The 23071-nt window shown below is 40.4% G+C and overlaps 1 protein-coding gene across 8 annotated transcripts in view; it reads right to left on the bottom strand.

Moving 5' to 3' along the window:
• The window catches only part of TACC2 (transforming acidic coiled-coil containing protein 2), a 152787-nt gene that overhangs the window by 6526 nt on the left and 123190 nt on the right, over positions 1-23071 (bottom strand). For 3 of the 8 annotated variants that reach the window (XM_074831449.1, XM_074831447.1, XM_074831450.1), the window contains 8 exons: positions 22763-22824; positions 21812-21927; positions 20833-21004; positions 19287-19427; positions 18300-18380; positions 8670-8813; positions 7676-7752; positions 3177-3220 (listed from right to left, as the gene is read on the bottom strand). In XM_074831449.1, the coding sequence (XP_074687550.1) occupies positions 3177-3220; positions 7676-7752; positions 8670-8813; positions 18300-18380; positions 19287-19427; positions 20833-21004; positions 21812-21927; positions 22763-22824 (837 nt within the window). The remainder of the gene's footprint in view (positions 1-3176; positions 3221-7675; positions 7753-8669; positions 8814-18299; positions 18381-19286; positions 19428-20832; positions 21005-21811; positions 21928-22762; positions 22825-23071) is intronic. The other 5 variants (XM_074831451.1, XM_074831452.1, XM_074831454.1 and 2 more) reach the window with 3 other exon arrangements.

The following is a 23071-nucleotide window of genomic DNA, read 5'->3' as shown; positions in this document are numbered from 1 at the left end:
GGGAACTGTGGATGGCTGTGATCAAGGTGTGTGTAGGGTGGGGTGCAGCGAACATCGGGGTTACGCAGGCTCCGTTCCATAAGCTGTCAGTGCCACGCAGTCGTGAGCTGCAAAACTTGGGCAACAGTCAGCAAAGCAGCAGCACAAGCAGCAGGCTAGCCTGGGAAGCCTGTTCTTTTTTTTTCTCCCCCCTCCTCAGTATAAGCAAGAATGTGTTAGGGGCTGAGGCAAGTGTAAGAAAAAGGGAAAAAAGTTAAGCACCACTAAAAAAATATGCAAAGAGACACTAACAGGGATCTATACACTGACAGCTTGCAAACTCTGGCTGTACAGAGTGTGGCATGAAACTAATTGCATAAGCTAAGTCAGGTAATACTGGGTTCTGTATGCATATGACAGCAAATACTAGACCTGCCACAGCCCTTGAAATCAAAGGCAATTACTGTTTGCAATGCATGTGTTCAGTGCCTTTATAGGCAAACATACACAATCGTGTATTGTTAACATGGAATATTTTCAATATTCATTATGCGTACACATGACAACCTACAAAAAGCTGAGCAGGACCTATCAGCCACACTGAATATTCATTAAAGGGATTTGTGAAATTGGTTCACCTGTAATGCCCTCCTAACAGGGCTGTATAAATAGCTCAGAAGGGTTAAATCATACACAGAAACAGCACAGGCATTTCTTTTGTTAAAATGCCTGTTTTGCTTCAGCAGTAAGGTGTTATTGTGGTAATAGTTCAGTGAAGTATATGCAAATAGCACACAGACAATCATTTTCCTCTACAACATGGCATTTGGATGAGTGAATCCCTTTTGATAAAGGGATAGTCATTTACGACAAATGACAGGAGAAAGTGGGACAATTAGATCAAAAATTTACATTAAATGCAGGGAGAGGAAGTCTCACATCTAATGTATTACCATGCTGTAGAATTTGCATACTGCTCTAATTAACACATGCGTTCTGTGGCAATGTTGTTGTTTCAGTTACTTTGCAAATGGACAGCAAATTACATTATTTATAGCCATAGCTCTTAAAAACTTGCCACAGATCATTTGAAAGACTGACTGACGCTCTGGTTTTGAAGTTTAAAGATCTTTCTATTTCCTCAGTGGTCAATGGCCCAATGCTTTAATTATCTTTGCTTTCTTTGCAACAAGAAGAGAATTTTTGCAACAACTGTAGAATTTACTATGTACGCCACAGCTGTGCCTTTCCCTTAAGACCCCTATTCTATACCTTCTTGTTGCACTGTGCTCTCACAATTTGAATATTTTTTAAAATTCTGTTTCTCAAAAATAGAATTTGAATTTGTTATCAAAAAGAAATTTCTGTTGCTAACTATATGCATGTTTGGGAAAAAAGGACAGGTCCTGTGTTTGTACATATGAATGGCCAGGTTCAGAGACAATGCCTTACCAGAGTATGTTTAGTGTAAACCAAAATGAATTAAGTTTTTTGCATACCCTGGTCACTTCTATTTTAACACTTGTATGATGAGAATGACAGACATTATGTCAGAAGGCAGGCAGATTTGCTCAGTTGTACATACAAAAAGGAAACAGAGGCATAACACCATAGAGAATGAAGCCAGGCATATTATTATTATTATTATATATTATTCATTACTATATATTTTATTTAGTTTATTTATTATTATTGTAATAACTGATATTTATTTATTTATTTAGAGCCCATTTTTCCCTTCACTTGAAAAGAGGCTGGGGTGTCTCCCAATAGCTGAGAAATGCAGGAAGGCAGCAAAAACACCAGACATTGAACCACTTCCCCCCACTCTCTTTGGGCAAAGATAAGCAAATTCACTACAAACGTATATAAACACAAATCAAGCATTAATTAAAAAAAAAAAAAAAAAAATTTAAAAGAAACCAAAAATTTTGGGGTCACACCATACTGACTGCATATGAGGGGGCTGCCAGTTTTAAAAGGGGTGAAACAATATGTTATGTTGATAGCTGTAATAAAAATCCTTCCCTGTTCAAAACCTGTTAGAAAGATGCAGGTACGCCTGTTGTGCTCCTGGCACTCTGTGACAGTTCTCTCAGGGGTGTAAGGGGAATAATTTCTTTCTTTTTATTTTTCAACAAAGACAGTGCAAACAGGCTGGATTCATACCACTCCCTGCTCGCTGGGATCACTAGCTAGGCCAGCCTTCCTCCTGCATCTCACAGCCCAGATTTAACTCTGAGGCTACTTTCAAAGGCTTTTAACAATATTTCACAGTTCTCTGCTGCTTTACTCGAGCCCGGTCCTGCTTTCTCATCATCCACTATTTCTTTTCCTGCTCTTCCCAGCAATTTTGGCCACAGAGAACCCACGACCCTGCTCAACCATTCGCCTTTGTGGGACACAGCTCCAGCTGAAGCAGGACAGGGCAGCACGAGCCACTGGTGCTTTCTATAGCCAGACTAAGAAAAAGAGCTTTGGAAATCTTATGAAGAGGCTTTGAAATCACATCCCAGGGGCCAGACCTCCTGTGCCAAGGAAGCACACGAGTCCTGAAACCTTTGGTTTTGAAATGCTACTGCATGTAGCATTTTTCATTTGTGGGGCATGCTGTTAACAAAGGTGTTTTCTAATTGCTGTGAGGCAAAACTTGTCATAATTTAGATCTTAAAGGAGATTCCTGTGTCAGTGAATAATTGGGGAGGTGGATTGGCCACTCATAATCTCTCAACTGGGATGGCAGTTAATCTAGGTTTTGGTCTGACCAATGCACTTAGCACAGATAATCCCTGCTGTTGTAACGAGCTAAGTTTGGTATCTCCCATTGAACAGTTGGGAGCAGATGACTAAAGGATTTTTAGGTCACTGAAAGTCCCTCCTGGAGATACCCATGAATTCGGGGCAAATCATTTGAACATGTTTCCTATGGGAGAGTTTGCTTTGACACAGAAGGAAAAGCCCTGATCTTTCTGTATTACCTGGACTGCCTCGGGGGCTGCTTTCTGTAAAATGAAGCCCTAGCTTTTCATCACAACCAAGCAGCACACACTGGTGTCCTCAGATGCATTCACAATTCCCAGCAGCATCAGCAGATGTAGCTAGCATCAAAATGAAGCCCACAGACTTCAACCACGTTTCTAGGCTCTCTTCAGAAAATCAGAGTGGAGGATAGCATCTTTCAGAGTAGAAACACCTACCTATCATCTGAGCAATCGTCTTCTCGTATTCTGAAACTATTTTCCTGTAAGAGGGGAAAAAAAGAAAAGCTTTTGGCAAACACCATAATTGGAAATGCTTACTTAGTAAATAATGCTACTCAAATAGCTGAACTATAGTATTTTGAAAGAGATACAGAGATCCTTCACACTTTTATGTGCTCCTTATTACCTGGGTAACAAATAAAACTGACAGTTCAAACATTGCACCTGAATTTTAATCCTCCGCATAAATCATTATAGGTGGGGGAGGAAAAAGGGATTGCTTCTAAACAAATTCTGTTATTTGAAACATGCCCAAAGTACATTACCATTCATGATTTAAATATAAACATAAACACATTGGTCTAATTCAAGAGTTACAAAGAATCTGATCTTTCCATTACTTTCTCCCCTCTTCTCCATGTTTATATTTGCTTATTTTTAATGTAAATGTTAAGTAAAGTTATAATTGGTAGCAAGTAAACCTAACAGGAGTGTAGTTGGCCCTCATCCAAACTATATCTAATCTTCCGCTCTCCAAATGTGTCGAAATGATCCATTAGCACTTAAGAGAACAAGAACAAAATATTTGATTATATAGTGCAAAAATTGTGTCCTATTTCCCAAATCTGTTTTTGAAACAGAGGTGGCAAAATGTTACTTTTAAGACTATTTTATTTCCTACACTCACGGTAGGCTTTGAATTTCCTTCTTGAAAAGAGGTTAGCCAAAATAAGCAGATTAAATGTGATTTAGAAAGATGATCCATCATTTCCCAGAGCCAAATAAAGCTAATGAAATGAGACTAGCTTGATCTGTGCTTTGATTCATGAGCCACGTAGGACTGTCTACAAAAAACAAAATTACCCCACACTTCAACTGAAGTGGATATTCAAAATAGCTCACTGGTATTTGGATACGTCTCTCTCTAAAGTCTTAGCTCACTTTCACTTGCTCCATTTTAGAGAAATCTGCTGCACTTGATGAGGTTACAGAAAGGATGTGGGAAAATCTCGAGACAAAAGTCAGTAACGAAAGGAGAAACTTGCGGAGCTCTCAAAAAACTAATGCAGTAACTCCTGTACTGCCTGTCTCAAATCTGAATCACAGAGCCCAGGAGCCCCTGAGAAGGCCACTTGCCCCAAAGGTCAGCAACATCTCGCTCGACCTGGTCCTGCAGAGCTCTGGGCAGAGCAGGGGCTTTCCAGCTGCACAGCCTGCTGACCTCGCTCAGGTTTCAGCTAGGAACAATTTTCAGTACTGAGGCCAGAGGCCGTCGCCTCCACTGGGATCTGATTGGAAGCTGCTTTCCCTTGCTGTCAGTCCTGTTGTTTTAACTGGCTTTTTCCTTTTCTTTTTTAAACCAGAAATTACACTTTTGAGAGCAAAAACAGCTGCAAGGATTTTCCCCTAAAAGGAAGGGATTGGTTTCATGTCCAAAGATTACCTCAAAAGCCTGCTGTAAGAAATAAGGATTTTAAAGCCATGTCATATCCTTGTAACGCCAAGCACCTTTAGGAAGCTTTATCATCCTAGAAAATGAAGTCAAGGACTCAGGGCAACGAACATGACATTAAACACTGTTACAACACTACAGCACTTCCAAGCCTAGGCTGCACCATGGAAGTTGGCAGTAAAGTGAAATAACATTATCTATTTCTTATTTTTACTGGCTGAGGCTGGTTCAAGTAGGTACCACATTCTCTGCATTATCCAGCCTTATGAATCATGTGGCAGCTGTTCAGCAGAAGCAGATACTGCAATGGCACATTGATTTTAATAATACTCGACCTGGAAAGCAAGGGAGCCAAGTGAGGTGGTGTTCCAGATTCATGGCAAAGGCCTCTTTCTGTCAAGCAACCTAAATAAGTCACTATAGCTGGGGGACCAAAGGATGCTGGCCACACCATTCTTCTCTGTGATGGCACATCTTAACCCTAGCTTGACATGCTGCATAGACTTAACTTTTGATATTTTACACATTCAGTCTATGTATTAACTTCCTGCAATTTCATTAAGTCATAAAACCACCAAAATCCAGGGCTACAAAGGATCTCAGAGGTCATCTGCCCGACTTCCCTTTCCGAGTATGATCAATTAGACCTCCAAATAACTGTATTTAAATATATCTTGCCTGCCTCTGGTTGTACCCTTGAATTATGGTATAGCCCATCCTGGTTTAGCTCTTCAATAGATTACATTATTACAACTTCTCATCTTGGCTACTGTTCTCTGGAGTGGAATTTCCTCCAGTCTGACATTTTTCTGGAAACATAGCTGAATTCAGGATATTCCAGGTAAGAGTATGCAGGACTTGGGTAAAGGAGCATTGCTTCTCCTTCTGTGGAAAGGATGCTTTTGTGCTCGCAGCTCTAGATAATCCCTTCACTTCTTGCTTATCATTATGTCATATTTAATTGCTGCATCTCTAATTTACCACACATGGACTGTTTCAACATTTAATCTTCCAAGAGAAGTCTTTCTTTGTGCACACATGCATATTTTATCATTTTGTGACAATATTAGTCAGATTTGTTTTTTCACCCATGTGTTCTAGTGATGTGCCTGTGGGAAATTTGGCTTAGATAATGTGGGGTTTTTTTAAATCAAATTTTATTGAGGGTGTAGACACACAACCAAATTACTGTGAGGAAGATGAAGGTACAGATCTACAGTGTGCCAGCTGCTCTGTGTCATCCTCTGCTCTCCTTTCATTAAGGAATAAGCAACCTCTGTCAGTGCCCATTTTGCAGCCAGCAGACACGTGCACCCAGGCACTTTCTAGAGAACAGACCAAGTACCGCACCTGAGCGTGTGTGCTGAACACTGAGTCATTCCTTACACAATTCCTAATTTTGTTCATTCCTTTTTTTGCATCCTTGGTTTGACTGCTTGCAGCAGCTTCTTTCTGATTTGCCTCATTATGCATTTGAGGGCCATGCCAGGGTTTTGTTTCCTTTCCCAAGTGGAGTGCAGAGAGGTGAGAGAACTCAGCTGGGCACTGGGAGACGCTTTTCTGAAAGAAATAAAGCCCCTGCCTTTTGCAGATGCTTCTCTTAAGACGCTTTGGCTCAAAGCCCTGTGCTGCCGCTATTCAAATCTGCCATGTGTGACTCCTGGCATCCATGCTCGTATTTGCTAAGTTCTGCACCACAGTTCCCTTTTACCCTTACTCCCTAAGTACACTTTTCCTGGATATAAGCAGGAATTAACATATGCAGGTCATCACCTCATACAGCTCATTGGCTTTAGCTTTAAATCACTGAGACATTTAATTTTGGGAAGAAGTTGGTGCTAGAAGTGGTTTTGAAGAAAATTCAGTCTCAGAAGCGACTGCAGAAATTACTACTCGAAAGAAGGATGCTAAAATAATCTGACAGTTTTATTTATGAGTTAAAGAGGGGGATGGTTTTTCTGTTTGTCTGAAGGTAGTAAATAACAGGCCTTAAAGACTCCATGAAATATTTTCTCTCTTGCAACTGATCACCTTCTCAGATTCAGATTGATAAGCAGGTCAAGTTCATTGGTATGTTGTTCTTATGGTATTACCACTGTAAAAAAATAAAAGGCTGAAAATTTCAACTGACTAAATGGGGAGCAATAATGATTCTTTGAGCAACACTGCTCACTTCATCCACCACAGTGATTTCATTGTCACCCTTGCAAGTGGTAGAACCTGGGCTGGGAAGGAAGGTCAAACCAGTTACGTTCCAGTATACAGATATTTAATGTAATAGAAGCATGTTTGCAAGGAGAAATAGAATGGAACAGATACAACCAGAATAAACTGAAAAGTTCAGGGTCCTTCCGTCAGCTCTCAAATGAAGCAGTAAAATCCAACACAACAACTGCTTATCTAAGATCAAGCTTAGTGTGTGCAGTAATTAGAAAATCAGCTCAGTTCAAAGAAAAGGGTGTAGAATCTCCTTGAAAGTCAACACTCAGAGGACAGAGTGGTTTCTTTGCAAGAAATGTGTTTCTACTGCAACTGGGTTGTTTTCTATTGTCCAAGAAACTTTTTACAATCATGTCCTGGAGGGAGCCAGTACTACTCATACCTAGCTGCAAACCTTCACTTTTTTTCTTCTCTTGGCAAAACTATTTGTGGAGAGTGAATTTTAAATTAGCACATGCATACCTGTGCCAGCTCTGGTGGCAGACTCGTTCAATCAGGCAACAGAAACCTCACTATGCAGTCCACGTGAGAATTCACAGCACAAACTGGAGGAAATTCTTCTCTTACATTAACCTAGATTAAAACCTCTCTTATCTCAGTATTTTTAGGATGTAAATGAGATTAGCAACATAGAAGTTTTCAATGATTACCCTGAACCGGGGTGCCCACCATGCAGAGCAAACACAAAATATCAGTTTAGCATCAATCCAAAGCCTGCAGTTAAAAATAACCAAAACAGTTGTACAATTATGGTACTCTGTGTACTACCCACAGGCTGAAATGAGACTCTGTCAGTGCGATTAGTGACAAATTAATAACCCACCTCATTTCCATCACTTCCCTTCTGCTTTCTTCATATTTCTCTTTCCACTCAGATACTTCTCTTTCCTTGGCCACAATCTGAAACAAATAAAGCAAAAGAAAAAAACCAAACCAAAACAAAACAGTAAAACCAAGTGATCCATTAAAAAGGAAATTAAATAACTGTACAATATTTGATTTAATATCAAATCCTAATTAACAGAGGTACAATTTTCAGGTGCATAATGGGTTCAAATATAAGCATCCCCAGCGATTTTTTTCTTCTTCAGACTGCAAAGTGCAATTAAAAAAGTTCAGATGTGAAATCATACTCAAGTTTTGAAAAACTAAGTTAGGAAAGTAGATGCAATGTTCTTGTTTCATGTTTCATTCCTGATTATAACAAGGAGACGTTTGAAGAAATACTGTATTACACTACACTGCATCTGGTTTGTACCTCTGTACACGGGTTTGGAACACGGTCCCCTGGTTTGTCCTCTAAGGGGGTTCTACTGCTTCTGCGTGCATATTTAGGGCTGACTGCCCATGGAATTTATAGCCAAAAGACTGTGTTCCTTCATGCTCCTTTCATTCACACAATCCATCATAAAGTTTGGAGTACTCTAACGCTAGATTGTACCCATTTTTTAATTGTTATTATTAGCCAGACTAATCTTATATGTAGCTTTGTAAAATACGTAATTTTATTCCTATTTCTAGCATCTTACAATTTTTATGTAATTATACAGCAATGTCAAGATGCGCAGAGTACACCTGAGATTAAAAACAATAAGGATTTATTTCATATAATGCCTGCTTTTCACTTATTTCAAAAAAAGTGAAACTTACAGTATAGCACCTTTTGCTCTGATAACCTCTAGCATGGCTTTAGCACTGTGGAGGATGGTTACAAGAATAGAACAAGTATTCGTAATATGAATCATCTGGGAGAAAACAGGAAAGAAGGAAACCACAAGGGGCACATACTTCCTTTTCCAAATTCTGAAGAAAATTACCTCTGCTCTGGCGAGTCGTAGTGCAGAGTCTAAGTCTTGCTGCGGGTAGAGGAGACCTGTGGTGTTTTCCACATCTGAGGTGCCAATCCGGGAGTACAGTGCACTTTTAGAGATGGAAACATCTGCTGGGATAGCAGGTTCTCTCTGTGTGTTTGTTTTTTTAAATACAAAGAAATGAACCATTAAATATGTGTTTATTTCATATGTCTTCTGGGTGTAGTGCTAGGCACCAGGGTCCTGAGCTAGGACTAGAATCATGTGTAGTACTAAATTATAACAGCAATTAACACTGACAAGGAACTTTGAATTTAGCAATCATAAAATATACATTTAAGATCCATAGTAAGCACCAAGAGAGCCATATTACCCTTACAGTGAGAAAACAAAGACAGCACTTTGCCACCAATATTTTAAGGTCCTATATTAGAATATTTACTACTTTCTGATGCAGAAATTCCTCCAAAACATCCACAAGAAATGCATGTCAGCAGAGGAAATTAGAATTGGAGGCAGAGAGCTTGTTAAGGGAAATTCTGCTTCCATAAAAAAAGATCAAGAAACCAGAAGCAAGAGGACAGCTCGCTTTCTTAGGTCTGATGCGCCAATATACTGTATCTATCATAAATGGTATTACATATAAAGTGTGGATTTACAAGGGACACTGCTGCCCCACTGGTGTTCAGCATGCGATTAGTAAGTTAAATGAGGTTTTATTTGCAGCTGCCAATTTTGCTCATGTCAGCGGCCCAGATTAAAGCAGGAGGAGAGCAGCATGTGAAATGAGGAAGAGAGCAAAAAAGAGGTATGTGACACCGAGATGCATGAGATGTCTTGCAAACAACTCCGGATACAAACAATCCAAGTTACAGCGCATTAAAACCAAGGAGATGATAAAAGACAGTTTGGAAGATTAACTAAACAAAAAACCCCCACATTTTTAGACACCATCCGTAGCAACCCCCTGAGAGCAGACCCCTCTGCAGCAGATGTCCCTGTGACCCCAGCCTACGCTTTGCATCTCACCATCACCCAGCTAACACACACATGCTGACTGCCTGCCTGGCTGGGTGCTGCCTCTGGCGGTCTGGGAAACAAAATGTTCCTTCCCTCAGCTTCTGGTGGGTCACAAAATAATGCTGGGGTTGGATGTGACATTATTGCCATTGTTGGGGTTTAAACGTTCCACTCCTCTGTGAAATATGCACAAAACCGGCCAAAGGAATTGGGATTACTGGTGATTGGGGAGGAAAGGGACAGACAGTACAGACACAATGGCCATCACCAAAACACTGCTCCTTACAACACTGGACTAAGGCTGGAGAATCAAAATGTTGCAAAAAATTAAAATAAAACTTTTTTTTTTAAAGAGGAAATCCTCACAGAAATCAAATGGGATAGCAAGTTAATAGTATGAGGCATCTCTATGAGCTCTGTTACGTTTCCAGGCTCCAGAGCAGAGAACAGGGATCCCCTCTGCCCGTGCAGTGCTGGGACCCCTACGACTACACTGCACAGGCACAGGCTACATCATCCTGGGGATAATTCTGCGAGACAGAGCCAGAGCAGCTCCACTTCACGGGCTGAGGATCCACGCTGGTCCCTGCATTGCCCAGAGCAGCCCCAGGGGAGCCCCACCTCGGGGAGCACTGTGGGGGAAGATGGGCTTAGCCCCAGCCAGGGATGTGCTCTTGCATTTATTATTTCCTTTTCTTTTACTCTTTATATGAAACCCTTCCACCAAAAGAAGTTTCACAGGAAAGATCTTGTATCTGAGTATGGCTGAAATTCCTTGAATTTCTGTGACCCAAGAAGATACTTCACGTGGTACAGAACATTCAAACACACTGACTTCAGTGGGGAGGACACAAATGCCCAGAAATCCCTCTCTGTGTATGTATACACACATCACTTGCTAAGCCAGTATCAAAACTACATTTTAAAATATGGAATTATTGTAATTTTTTTTAATTTACCCTGCAGATTCAGTAGCATTTTTTTTCAGTGGGCTCTCACAACAATTAAAATTGTCTCTGATGTAGCCACAGGGAGGGCTGGACCATGGCCCACAGTTTGTATGGGTGGGGAGGGAAGTCAAGTTGATCAATGCCTTTCCCATCCACTGATGGAAATGGATATTCACATACAGATTTTCTGGTACAGCGCTCTCTTGCTGCTGAAAGGGGATAACATATTTTTCCAGTTCACTTGTTACCTTTGTGCATAAAGCAATATATTCTGTTCCTTCAAGTTCACTAATGCAGTATCATAGTTTTTAGGCTTTATCTGCCATAATTAAGAGTAGTAATCAAGACTTTTTAATGAGTTTTTTACATAAAAGAGAGAAAAAGGTTTTATTTTATTGAAAAGAAGGTTGGATTTTTTTTAGTTGTTTTTGTTTTTAAATAAAATAGCAGAGTCACATTCTACTGCTTGAAGCACAGGAATGTGAAAGCGAGTAGATAATGTCTGAATCAAGGTTCAGTCCTCCTCTCCACAACGTGCACCCAAACAGACCTCATTAATTTCAACACCACATGCTCTTGTTTCAACACAGTTAAAGGAAATTTTGTCAGATGCCACTCCATAAATCATTCACTTGCTCACAGTTCTTCTCGCATAGCCTAGAATAATGGAAAGGATCCAAACCCACTGTTAATTTTGTTGCAATCTTTCTGAGTTCTCACACCACACCTTATTGGAGAAGCTGTATTAAAAATTACATACAATGCTCACTTGAGATAAACACTGGACTAGATGTGCTGGATATCACATCTGTAGACAGCATGAAGAAACCACACCAGCAACATTAAAAGACTGGGCAAGAAAATTTCATTAGACCAAGAGTAAGCTAAACAGTACTTATAAAACACCATAGTGTATCGTTACTTATGTAAGAGACTCTCACTAATTTGCTTTGTATTTTTTATTTTTAAACACGGGAGTCAATTGACTATTGCCTCTAGCATTTATGGAGCAGGCCATACTTTCTCTTTTTTGCTACATTTAACCATGAACATACAAAATAATGATCAATTCCAATATAATTAGGAGGTGCAACCTCAAATCCAGTGGATTCTCCTACCTGAGCAAAAATCTATCAAAATTACATAGCCTGTATTCTTGAAAGTATCTCCCAATATACAACTACTATGCAGGAAAAAATACTTCTGGGACACAAGCTCAGACATCTATGTAAATGCATAAATACAAAAACACATGCTGTACACACATCTGAGTAAGGGTAAAACAGTCAATAAATAAGACTACTGCTGGCTCAACTCAGTATCCCAACTTCAAAAAAATGTACTTTAGTTCCTCCTCAAACACAAGGCAAGAATAACTGAGAGATAAAGAAGAGCCATTAGATCATCAAAGCTGTCCTCAAAAGAAAGGCCATTCTGAAGATCAATCTGCTAAACTGTATGTATCATATTTCAAAAGCCTCCTGCAGCTTAATTTGCTGGATCTCATAGAGAGATTGCTGGAAAATATTAATTGTGGAAAAAGAAACACAAATTTCCTCAAGCTCATATAAAAATGTGTCAAAGTAACTGCCTGGATGATAAAATTTTTAAAGAAAAAAGAACATTTAAAGCATTGAATACATACTTATGTGCATTTCTATATAGTGCTTAACACCATACTAATATAGTTATGTTTTCTCTAGTTCTCCCTTGCATTTCAGTAAATTGTACAAAAGAGTAGTAATAATGACATGCAAAACAACTTAAAATTTCCAAAGATGACTGTAAAAACTCTTGGAATTTAACCACTGAGCAGAAATGCTTGCAGTAGTGGTCTGACCAGTATTGTCCAAACTCTGCAAACACCTCACACAAGTCACAACTGGGTTCTTTGGCAGGAGCAACCAGTAAAAGTCCTTGTGGTTTTACTCCAAAACCCAATTTTACACAGCTCCAAACTGATGCACAATTCAGTAACTGATATTTGCTGCCTCCAAATATTCCTATCCTGAGAAAATAATATAGCCTGACCAACAGGATGATGGTCTTACTCAAAGTAACTCTGTCAATGCTTCAACAAAGTTCAACACCTAATTGCTGAGAAGGTAAGCAGTTAATTGGGGTAATAATAAGTGTAGGGATTTGTAAGTCACTGAACCTTGCACAGAAAGAGTCTGCTAGGGAGCTACTACTAACTGTAGGTCACTGCAATCTTAGTGTAAATATTTGAGAGCCAACACACTTCCTCTTCTCTTTCCAGCATCTTTCACAGAAACCAGATATCTGACCAGAAAGGCAATAAATGCACATCGATTAACCAGCTGCTTCAAGGTCAAAGTGAAAGAAAATAGAGAAAGGCACTGGAATGAAAATGAAAACTAGTTTTTATCATGCTGTTTAGAGCAATATGTATTTAGCCCTGCTGAAAATGAGCTTGCCCTTTACAAGCACTCAAATACTGCTCGGTTGCGTATCAAATGATCTGCTGTTCTAACTGATGTGTGTGCAGACAGGTCAATGGAGGCAAAACAAGATCTACTTGTGCTTGCAAATATACTGAAAAGCAAGTAAAATCCAAGCATAATTTCTCTGCTTGTAAAGTTCTACTAGAAAAAATGGTATCCCTGTTTGAAGGAAATATTCCTCCTTCACCACCATGAAAGCCCCCCAAAGCTGTGATGGACTAATCCCATTTCTGCTGAAGCTTTTCCTTTCAGTTTCTCTCCTTTCCTTGGATCTTATTTCAACACCCAACTCTACATCGCCTCAGCACCTGCAAGGTGGTGGGCACAAACCCTATCAGCTTTCTGTTCAAGTTGCACCTATAAAAAAATGGCCACAAGACATCCTAATGGAGTCTGTTTAATAGTGTTAATTCATCTCAGTGCTGGAAAACAAAACTCTTTGGTAATGTAGGAGTAGATGACCAGTCCTAATATTGTTGACGTCTGTGACAAGAAGTTTGGGAATGGCCAAACAATTTCCCTCTGTCTGAGAACAACAAACTGCACATCCTTATTCTCAGTCCTAGTACTAGCAGAAAATACCTGTATTTAATCTTTATTTTAGGTGACTTAACTTTTCATAACAAGTGTTTGTGTCTTTATTTAGCATCCAATTCTTGCGACCCATCCTGTAATGGTTTACCAAATGTTAAACGCAATTATACGACATTAAGAAAAGAACTGAGGCCAGCCAACCAGAAGGGAATGCTGGTTAGCATCCAAATTTAAGTCACTGCAGTCATCTGGTGGATCCCATTATACTTAATCCAGGCCATCAGTCACTGCAGGTCACAAGGGTTGTCATCATAGGCTAATTTAACATTAGCAACCTCCCACTGAAATAGTAAAGTTATGCAAGGACAACAGTCCTTCCCAGCCTAACATGACAACCCACAGTATTCAGCTAAAAGCATTCCAATGACTGGACCAACATGGGGCTTTGAGAATGTGAAAATGCTACCGATTCTCTGTCAGAAGGTGGAGTTCTGCTTATTTTTCTCTCCCCATTTCTGCTTATTGTTTTTGTTATCTTTGTTATACAGATTAATGGCATTTTCTAAAAAATCCCAAGAAATCCATTCCTCGCTTGGAAGTTCTAAAAAGTTCATAAACTTGTTCTAGATAAAAGAAAATGCTGTAATGATGTTAAAAAGCATCTTTAAAATATAACTCCACACAATCGAATACATACTATAGCATTTTTGCAGCTCAGAATCTACCCTGGGTAACACAGAAGAATTCATAAACGGATAAACCTATTCTCTTCCATCTAAAATAGTACAACTTGTGAGTTTCTGAATTGCTGGCTGGTAGCAAAAATGCAGATGTTTAACAGAAGTTTTTTGTATAACCTATGAAGAGCATCTAGGTATTATTATGTGTTTCATCTCGAGTGTTTCCTGGTGCTGGAGAGCCGGACTGCTGCGTGTTACAGCAAAGTGCTGGGAGGGCAAGGAGGTAGAGAGAGTAAGGAAATGGAGAGGATCGAAAGAGGATCCCACCTCACCCTCTTCTGACACCCACAACTCAGGGTAACAGAGCAAGGGGACACCGTCACACACAGGCTAGAACTCAAACAGGAAAATGATATTTACCCCTGTACCATAAAAACTGTATCTTACCCCTGGACTCGGCACTGGTGAGACCACACCTCGATGAGTGGGTTCAGTTTTGGGCCCCTCACTCCAAAAAGGTCATTGAATGACTCGAGCGTGTCCAGGGAAGGGCAACGGAGCTGGTGCAGGGTCTGGAGCACAGGTCTGATGGGGAGCGGCTGAGGGAACTGGGGGGGTTTAGTCTGGAGAAGAGGAGGCTGAGGGGAGACCTCATCGCCCTCTACAACTCCCTGAAAGGAGGGTGCAGAGAGGGGGGATGAGTCTCTTGAACCAAGGAACAAGCGCCAGGACAAGAGGGAATGGCCTCAAGCTGCGCCAGGGCAGGGTCAGACTGGCTCTTAGGAAGTATTTCTTTGCAGAAGGGGTTGTTGGGCGTTGGAATGGGCTGCCCAGGGCAGGGGGGGAGTCCCCATCCCTGGAGGGGTTGAAGAGTCGGGCTGACCCAGCGCTGAGGGATCTGGTGGAGTTGAGAACTGTTAGGACATGTTAGGATAATGGTTGGACTAGGTGATCTTCAAGGTCTTTTCCAATCTAGATGATTCTGTGATATTTATTTTTTCACTCCTTTAATTAGAAGGTTAATCTTGGTTTTTAATGAAGAAAACAGCATGTTTTTCTTGATTAAATAAAAGATTATAGCCACATATGTTAAAACACACATAAATCTGCAAGGAATGGGTTTACTTCAGTAAGCATATGTGCACCATAGAAACAGTTAGCTTGTGGGCTATTTAAGGTAAGAAATAAATCAAATCTCTTTTTTTTTTTTCATAAAAGCACAGTTAATCTAAAAAAAAATTCTTTACTTTTATGAACTAGCTACTTTATGACTGATCTTTAAAGCACCAAGAAATTCTACGCTATACCCAGCACAAATGTTGTTATGATGCAATGAACTCAGGATTATACAGGATCAGGCAAAAGACTTCCCACTGACTTATTAATGGACAGTATAAGAAAAGAAAGGTCACTGGAGAAGGACATGCCAGAAGCACATTCTCCTTGTTTGGAATAAGATGTCTCACTGCAGCAGCACACTGACATCCCATCAGCATCTCATTCAGCTGATACCACCTCCCAAGAAAGCCACTAACATTTCTGGCTTGACTTCTTTGTTAAAAGTACCATGAAGGGCATCATAAACTGGCTGTGCAACTGGCTAACCACCAAACTCAGTGCATCAGAGCAAACTTTCCCATCCTGTTCCAAACACAGTGAAGACCATGTGCATCCCTAGAGCAGTGCAAAGCATCACTCTGAGGCAGAACTAGCCAGCGCAACCTGGAACTAGCAATAAAAAAAAAAAGATTTAGATCTTCACGAATAAAGACACATTGTGTTGGGAAGCCTTTTTCCCTTGGGAAATCTATAGCCCTTCCAAACTTGCTGTAGTCCCTTTCTTCAGATGCCTGAAGGCAGGGTTGACAGAATATCTTTCTTCTAAACTCTGAGTCAAGGTGTCTGATTTCAAGCTGAAAATACCAACAAAAGGCAAAATGTCTCTGCAGGCAAAATCTATAGCATCTTTGTAAGAAGTAGGTGTGGTATTGTTTTTCCATCAAACATTTTAGGACAAATCTTGCTGTGGACAAATGACAAATGATAGAACCACAGAATCATAGAATTGTTTACGTTGGGAAAGACCTTTAAGATCGAGTCCAACCACTAACCTAGCACTGCCAAGGCCACCACTAAACCATGTCCCTAAGCATCACATCTACGTGTTTTTTAAATACCTCCAGGGATGGTGACTCAACCACTTCTCCGGACAGCCTGTTCCAATGCTTAACAACCCTTTCAGTGAAGAGATTTTTTCCTAATACCCAATCTAAACCTTCCCTGGCACAACTTGAAGCCATTTCCTCTTGTCCTATTGCTTGTTACTTGGGAGAAGAGACCAACAGCCACCTCTCCACAACCTCCTTTTGGTAGTTGTAGAGAGCAATAAGGTCTCCCCTGAGCCTCCTTTTCTCCAGACCGAACAACCCCAGTTCCCTCAGCTCTTCCTCATAAGACTTGTGCTCTAGACCCTTCATCAGCTTCATTGTCCTTCTCTGGACACGCTCCAGCACCTCAATGTCTTTCTTGCAGTGAGGGGCCCAAATCTGAACCCAGTATTCAAGGTGTGGCCTCACCAGTGCTGAGTACAGGAGGACAATCACTTCCCCAGTCCTGCTGGCACCAGGATACACACCAGGATGCCATTGGCCTTCTTGGCTACCTAGGCACACTGCTGGATCATGTTCAGCTGCTGTCGACCAACAACCCCAGGTCCTTTTTCGTCTGGCAGCTTTCCAGATGCTCTTCCCGAAGCCTGTAGCGCCGCAGGGGGTTGTTGTGACCTAAATTCAGGACCTGGAACTCAGCCTTGTTGAACCTTGTACAGTTGGCCTCGGCCCATTGATTGAGCCTGTCCAGATCCCTCTGTAGAGCCTTCCCACCCTCCAGCAGATCAACACTCCTGCCCAACTTGGTGTCGTCTGCAAACTGGGGGTGCAGTCAATCCCCTTGTCCAGATCACTGATAAAGATATTAAACAGAACTGGCCCCAATACTGAGCCCTAGGGAACACCACTTGTGACCAGCCACCAACTGGATTTCACTCCATTCACCACAGCTCTTTGGGCTTGGCCATCCAGCCAGTTTTTTACCCAGTGAAGAGTATACTCGTCCAAGCCATGAGCAGCCAGTTTCTCGAGAATGCTGTGGGAAACGGTGACAAAGGCTTTACTAAACTCCAGGTAAACAACATCCACAGCCCTTCCCCCATCCACTAAGCGGGATAGAAGGAGATCAGGTTAGTCAGGCAGGACCTGCCTTTCATAAACCCACGTTGACTGGGCCTGATCACGTGGTTGTCCTATACAAGCTGCATGACGGCACTCAAGATGATCTGCTCCACAGCCTTCCCCAGCATTGAGATCATGCTGACAGGCCTGTAGTTCCCTAGATCCTCCTTCCAGCCCTTCCTGTAGATGGGCATCACATTTGCAAACTTCCAGCCAACTGGGACCTCCCTGGTTAGCCAGGACTGCTGATAAATGATGGAAAGCGTTTCAGTGAGCACCTCCACCAGCTCCGTCAGGACCCTTAGGTGGATCCCATCTGGCTCCACGGACTCGTGTGTGTCTAAGTGGTGTAGCAGGTCACTAACCATTTCCCCTTGGGTTATGGGGGCTTCATTCTGCTCCCTGTCCCAGTCTTCCAGCTCAGGGGGCTGGGTACCCAGAGCACAATTGGTCTTACTATTAAAGACCGACGGCCACCTGGATTGCAGAACCTGTCTCCTGCAAAAGGTACGTGCCTGCTTCTTGCCTTCAAATTTGCCTTTTGTTAATTTGGATGTGGCAGTACTCTTTGAGTGGAGCAGGTGACAGCATTTCTGTGCGCAGCACTGCTTTCAGCATGCTCTTTGGTGTCACACTGAGGTGCGCACAGCTTAGCACTGCACTCTGAGAGCCTTAGTTACCTTGTTAAAGAAAAAGCATCACTCAGTTTCTTAGTCTGTGCAGACTCACACACACATGGCAGGCACAAAACAGATACCTCGGAGCGGAAAGAAGACAGGGTAATCTGCCTGGCTAACTTCAGTGCTTCTATCCTCATTGCAGCAAACTCTAACTCCTCCTGTCAAGTGTTTGGTTGTGAGCAATCCACAGAAAAAAATGTATTAAGAACACAGCAAAAACGTTCAACACATTCAAAAATGGAGTATTATCTTTTAATGTATAACTCTGAAAATTCCTGGGTGACAAACACATCCCATATGCCCTTCATGACTAGAACACTGATACAAAACTCCAGTTTTTGGTTAGTTTTGAGGTAGCTGTATAGACGAACAATTTTTATTAGGGGATAAGCATGAACAATGCTTTGAGTAAAAGAAATGTTTTCTAAAGCTAAAGCTGCTTTTCACAGAATTCTCTCCTTTCATTTTTATTTTATGTGAATGTATGCCGGCTGCCACTCTCAATTCAACATTTACTGTTTTAAATGTCACTATAAATATTCTAGAAAATATGTCCTGATGTACAGAACTGGTCTGCAGATCAATATGCTTTTCCTAGAAGAAGCCATGCCAAATTCTGCATTAGATAGATTACTAGAAAAACAAAGCCTAATTTTCATTTCAGCAGAATTAGGGCTGAAATCTCTCAAAATGAATCTATGCATATAGACCTACTAAGGTCAGGTGTCAAGACAGCTCTCCACATCAAGTCCTGTGTTCAAGTTTAAAAGACCTGCTTTATAAAGACTTCTGCAAAATAGATACATCAGTGGTATAGCTGAAAGGATAGCTGAAACTGCTGATGAAATTTAAGTTTATGTATTATATGAATGAAATTAAAATATCTCTGTTCCTGAAGTTCCTGAAAGGCCAAAGTTACTTTGGAAAGAATCAAATCATTGTTTTGCTTCTTTCCCACCTCCCCTCCAAGTCTCCCCCCACCCCTTTCAGATGAGGCAAAGCATTCCTCTACCTCTGTATAGACAGACTTCAAGAAAAGTGACATTTATATTTCTGCTACAAACCTGAAGTTTCTGAGCAAATACTGGGGGGTTCTTTTCTGCTAAGTCAGGATCTAGATATTCAGGCTGATCACATATTGAGGTTTTCTTAGATATCCTATTAAGAAGAGCATCAGCAGAGACAAAGGAGTCTTCAGGAGATGTCTGAAGGGTAAGGAGGATACAGAATAAGCAACAGAGATTTTGCCCAAGTAGTTCAGGCCAAAAGCAACATTCGTGTCTGCATATGTTTGATTCCTAGTAATTTCATGCCCCACTGAAGATTACTTTTGAATACATGATTCATAGATGTAACAGATAAATATCAAGAACAATTTTCCTAATTTAAAAGCTGAGTAAATTTTCCAAGATTAACATGAAGTAAGTAATTTTAGCACCTCTAAAGCAATGGCTCTCAAACCACGAACCACAGCCCACTCTCGATATTTCTACAATAGTTTTCAAAGTTACCATAGGTTTTGACCATACCATAGCTTATGTTCAGTTCGGGCATCTCTAAGGCAGTCCAAAAGCTTTGAAGACCACCAAAACAGGGGAACCTCAGCAAGACTTTTTTTGCGTTTTTACAAAGTCTTTTAGCTGCTTATTGGGGATAAACTATGTTATGTTCACAATTATGATCAGGATAAATGCATAATATGAGGGTGGACAGAATTAGAATGACAAAACCAAGACCACTGGGATTTGAAACCCAAAAGTCCCTGCAATGAGAGAAGTATTCAAGCTCATAAAAAAATGTTTTGTGAGATGGTATCAACACCATCATTAACATAAATTAAGCATAGTATTAAAGTGAGCTGCTTCTTGTTTTGACTCCTCAGTAAATATATTGTCATACAGCTTAGCATGCCTAGTGCTGTAGGCATTTGTGAAACGAGTTTGCCTGGAAAAGTGGAGGCCTTGAGGAAACCTTCATGAATTTGAGAACCAATGCTCTGAAGTCTGTATGCAGCGCAGATTGGAAGCAAGGAAGGGCTCACTACTAATTCAAATCCAATCCAGAGAAGCCATGAAAAAAAGTGATTTAACTAGAAGCTGGAATGAGTTCTAATCATCAAAAAAGTGAATTTTACATTACTAGTATCAGATGACAACAACATGGTTAACAATTTATACAAGAATGTGAAGGGGCACCTGTTTTTTACCAACAAAACTTTGAAATTTCACAGTATGTGCAACAGAACAAATCATGTCTCTATGTTTGTATCAAACCCCTTATTTTATATATAAAATATTTCTTCAAATATTGCATTAAAGCACACTGTAAGAAGGCCTGTGTGAGAAAAAAAGCACTTCAAAGTGTTGACTTGGAATAAGTTATTACAAGAACATGGTGAGCTACGGTAAGAATTCAGAAAATTATTCTGAATTCCATCAGTTGCATCAACCTACCTCCCTCATTTGGGTCCTACCACATGCTGCTACCAAGATCTTTAAGTATCAGGTTGAATTTCACTCTACTTTTGAGATCCACCTTTTCTACCTCTTATATGAAATGAGAAATTTCTGCGGGAAAATTATTCCCAAACTCTTATCATAATTTACTTACTATTTCAATAGCCTCTGGAGTTGTTCCTAGGGTCATGGGCTCTAGGTCTTTCTGCTTTGACTTGTCAGGTGACTGTAAGTGTGCCTCTTGGCTGGCAGCTAAGACTCGGGAAGCTGGATGTTGTATTTTAAGTCCAGAGGATTGCTGGGCTTCAGGGTCTTCAAAGCTTGACCTGGAAAAAGATTGTGTACATGCTTTCAGGGTGGAGTGCAAGGCCCTTACAATTCTGCTTCTGGTAACAACTAAGGAAGTCCTCTTCATTACTTTCATGGGGGTGTGTGTGTGTATATACACACACACACACACACACACACACACACACACACACATTGTTTCAACTCAACTTTATATCATTGTATCTCATAACACTTTGCAATATCATTTCAAAGCACTGCACTGGAGCCATCTATAGAAAGCCAGTTCTATCAGAAATGTTATGCACATTCCTTAAATATTTCTCACTTGCCTTTTTACCCCTTTCTCATTGTGACCTACATCTCTCCCAGCAATCAACTTTTACTAACAAGAACAGATGTCCTTAACAAGCAAAATTTTTGGAAGTAAATACAACCCCCACATCCTGTTCTTATGAACTAGACTCCTTGTTCAGAAAATATATCTGGAAAAGGCCAAGTGAAAAGTTGCAATTAGATTTCCAGATTGACATGAAAATAACCTCAATATCTGAGAAAAAAAACCCTGCAAGTCGAAAGCCATTGTCTAGTGAAACAGCTGCCACACGGACTCTAGTAAGAATACGAAGGAGAAATAAATGTCCTTATTCCCTCCCTTCATAAAACTTCTGTATCTTTGTCCTCTATTCTCTATCATATGTGTACACAGATGGGAATCTATTTTTAAACAAACAATTCAGCAACACAGAGGCAGAGAGAGGAAGAATTGCCTGTGTACATGCTATGATGGTAACCCATTTCCCTGACATCCTTTTCCATTGCTGAATTTACGTGCAGTGACATACCCTGAGCATGGTGTTGTGGAATCAGACAGTCTGATGGGAGGTGATTTGACTGGGCTTTCCTGCTGTGCATCAAACATTAGATATAAAGATTGTTTCTTCGGGGTGCTATCATCCTGCTGGCAACAGGAAAAGAAAGACTCATTAAGCAACTCAACCATTCTCCATTAAAGCTAATTCAGGTCACTGAACCCTTAAGTGACCAAATTACTTGACAGACAACTAATAATATAGGACTGTAATATATATGCTAACTGATACTGAGATGATCCCTTTAAGGAAGAAACCATTAAAGAACAAAACCTAAACAGTTCACTCTTTGTAATGGCTCTTCTTCTATCACTTTGGGGTTAATCAGATTTCTGGTCCTGTCAGGCAGGAGGCATCCCTTGACTGCAAGTGTTACTAAAATATTCATTGAAACTTCTCATCAGTTTAAGCACCTGACATACATGCTTGATTTTTCTAACTTCCCTTGTGGATATACCCCCATTGGATCTAGTCAAGCTATCATGAATTAAATAGAAGTAAGGCAAAACAACTGATAACGTATAGTACCACATTCCATATTTCACATTCATTCTGCATTCTCTCCTGATCCCCTCCATCTTCTTCAAAGCTTTACTCTCAGTTTCTTAAAATAGTTCAATAGCTGGTGTAGACAGCTCTGTACTCTACACTGCTGGAAATACTGATTTGCTTTTAATCTCCAGAAAGAACTACTATGATGCTAGCTTAAAAATAAAGTAGTAAAATGGAACAAGCTCTACAGGATATAGGACAACAAAGCACATGCAATTTACCCCAGTTATGCCAATTTAAAGGAACTGGTTTTGCAAATCTGCTGCAGGCACATTATAATTAATTTAAGGGGTAGTGAGGCTGATGGCATTATCAAGGTAGTATATTATGACAAGGGAATGCAAATGAATGGAAATGAAAGTGAGGACTTACAGGCACAGAAGAGCCTATTTTCTCCATATATTCTATTTCATATGAGTTGCCATATTCCAATTCTGCAACAGAAACAAAAAAAGAGCCATTAAATACATGCCATGAAATTATTTTTGCAGAAGTAAATGAGATCTGTTCTCATTTACAAGGGCCATTCCCATTCTGCTTAATACTTTTCTATGAGATATTAAAAATAGAATATACAGAGAGAAAGCAGAAGGTGCACTGATTTTCACTGATTTTCAACAGTGAACCTATGATACATTTCAGGCAAATTAATTTGCCTGAAAAATTTCAGCTTTACTAATT

Source organism: Strix aluco, chromosome 7, assembly GCF_031877795.1.
Source record: "Strix aluco isolate bStrAlu1 chromosome 7, bStrAlu1.hap1, whole genome shotgun sequence".
Classification (NCBI taxonomy): domain Eukaryota; kingdom Metazoa; phylum Chordata; class Aves; order Strigiformes; family Strigidae; genus Strix; species Strix aluco.
Note: the sequence above shows the minus strand (reverse complement) of the source record. Positions and strands in the feature narration are given on the sequence as shown.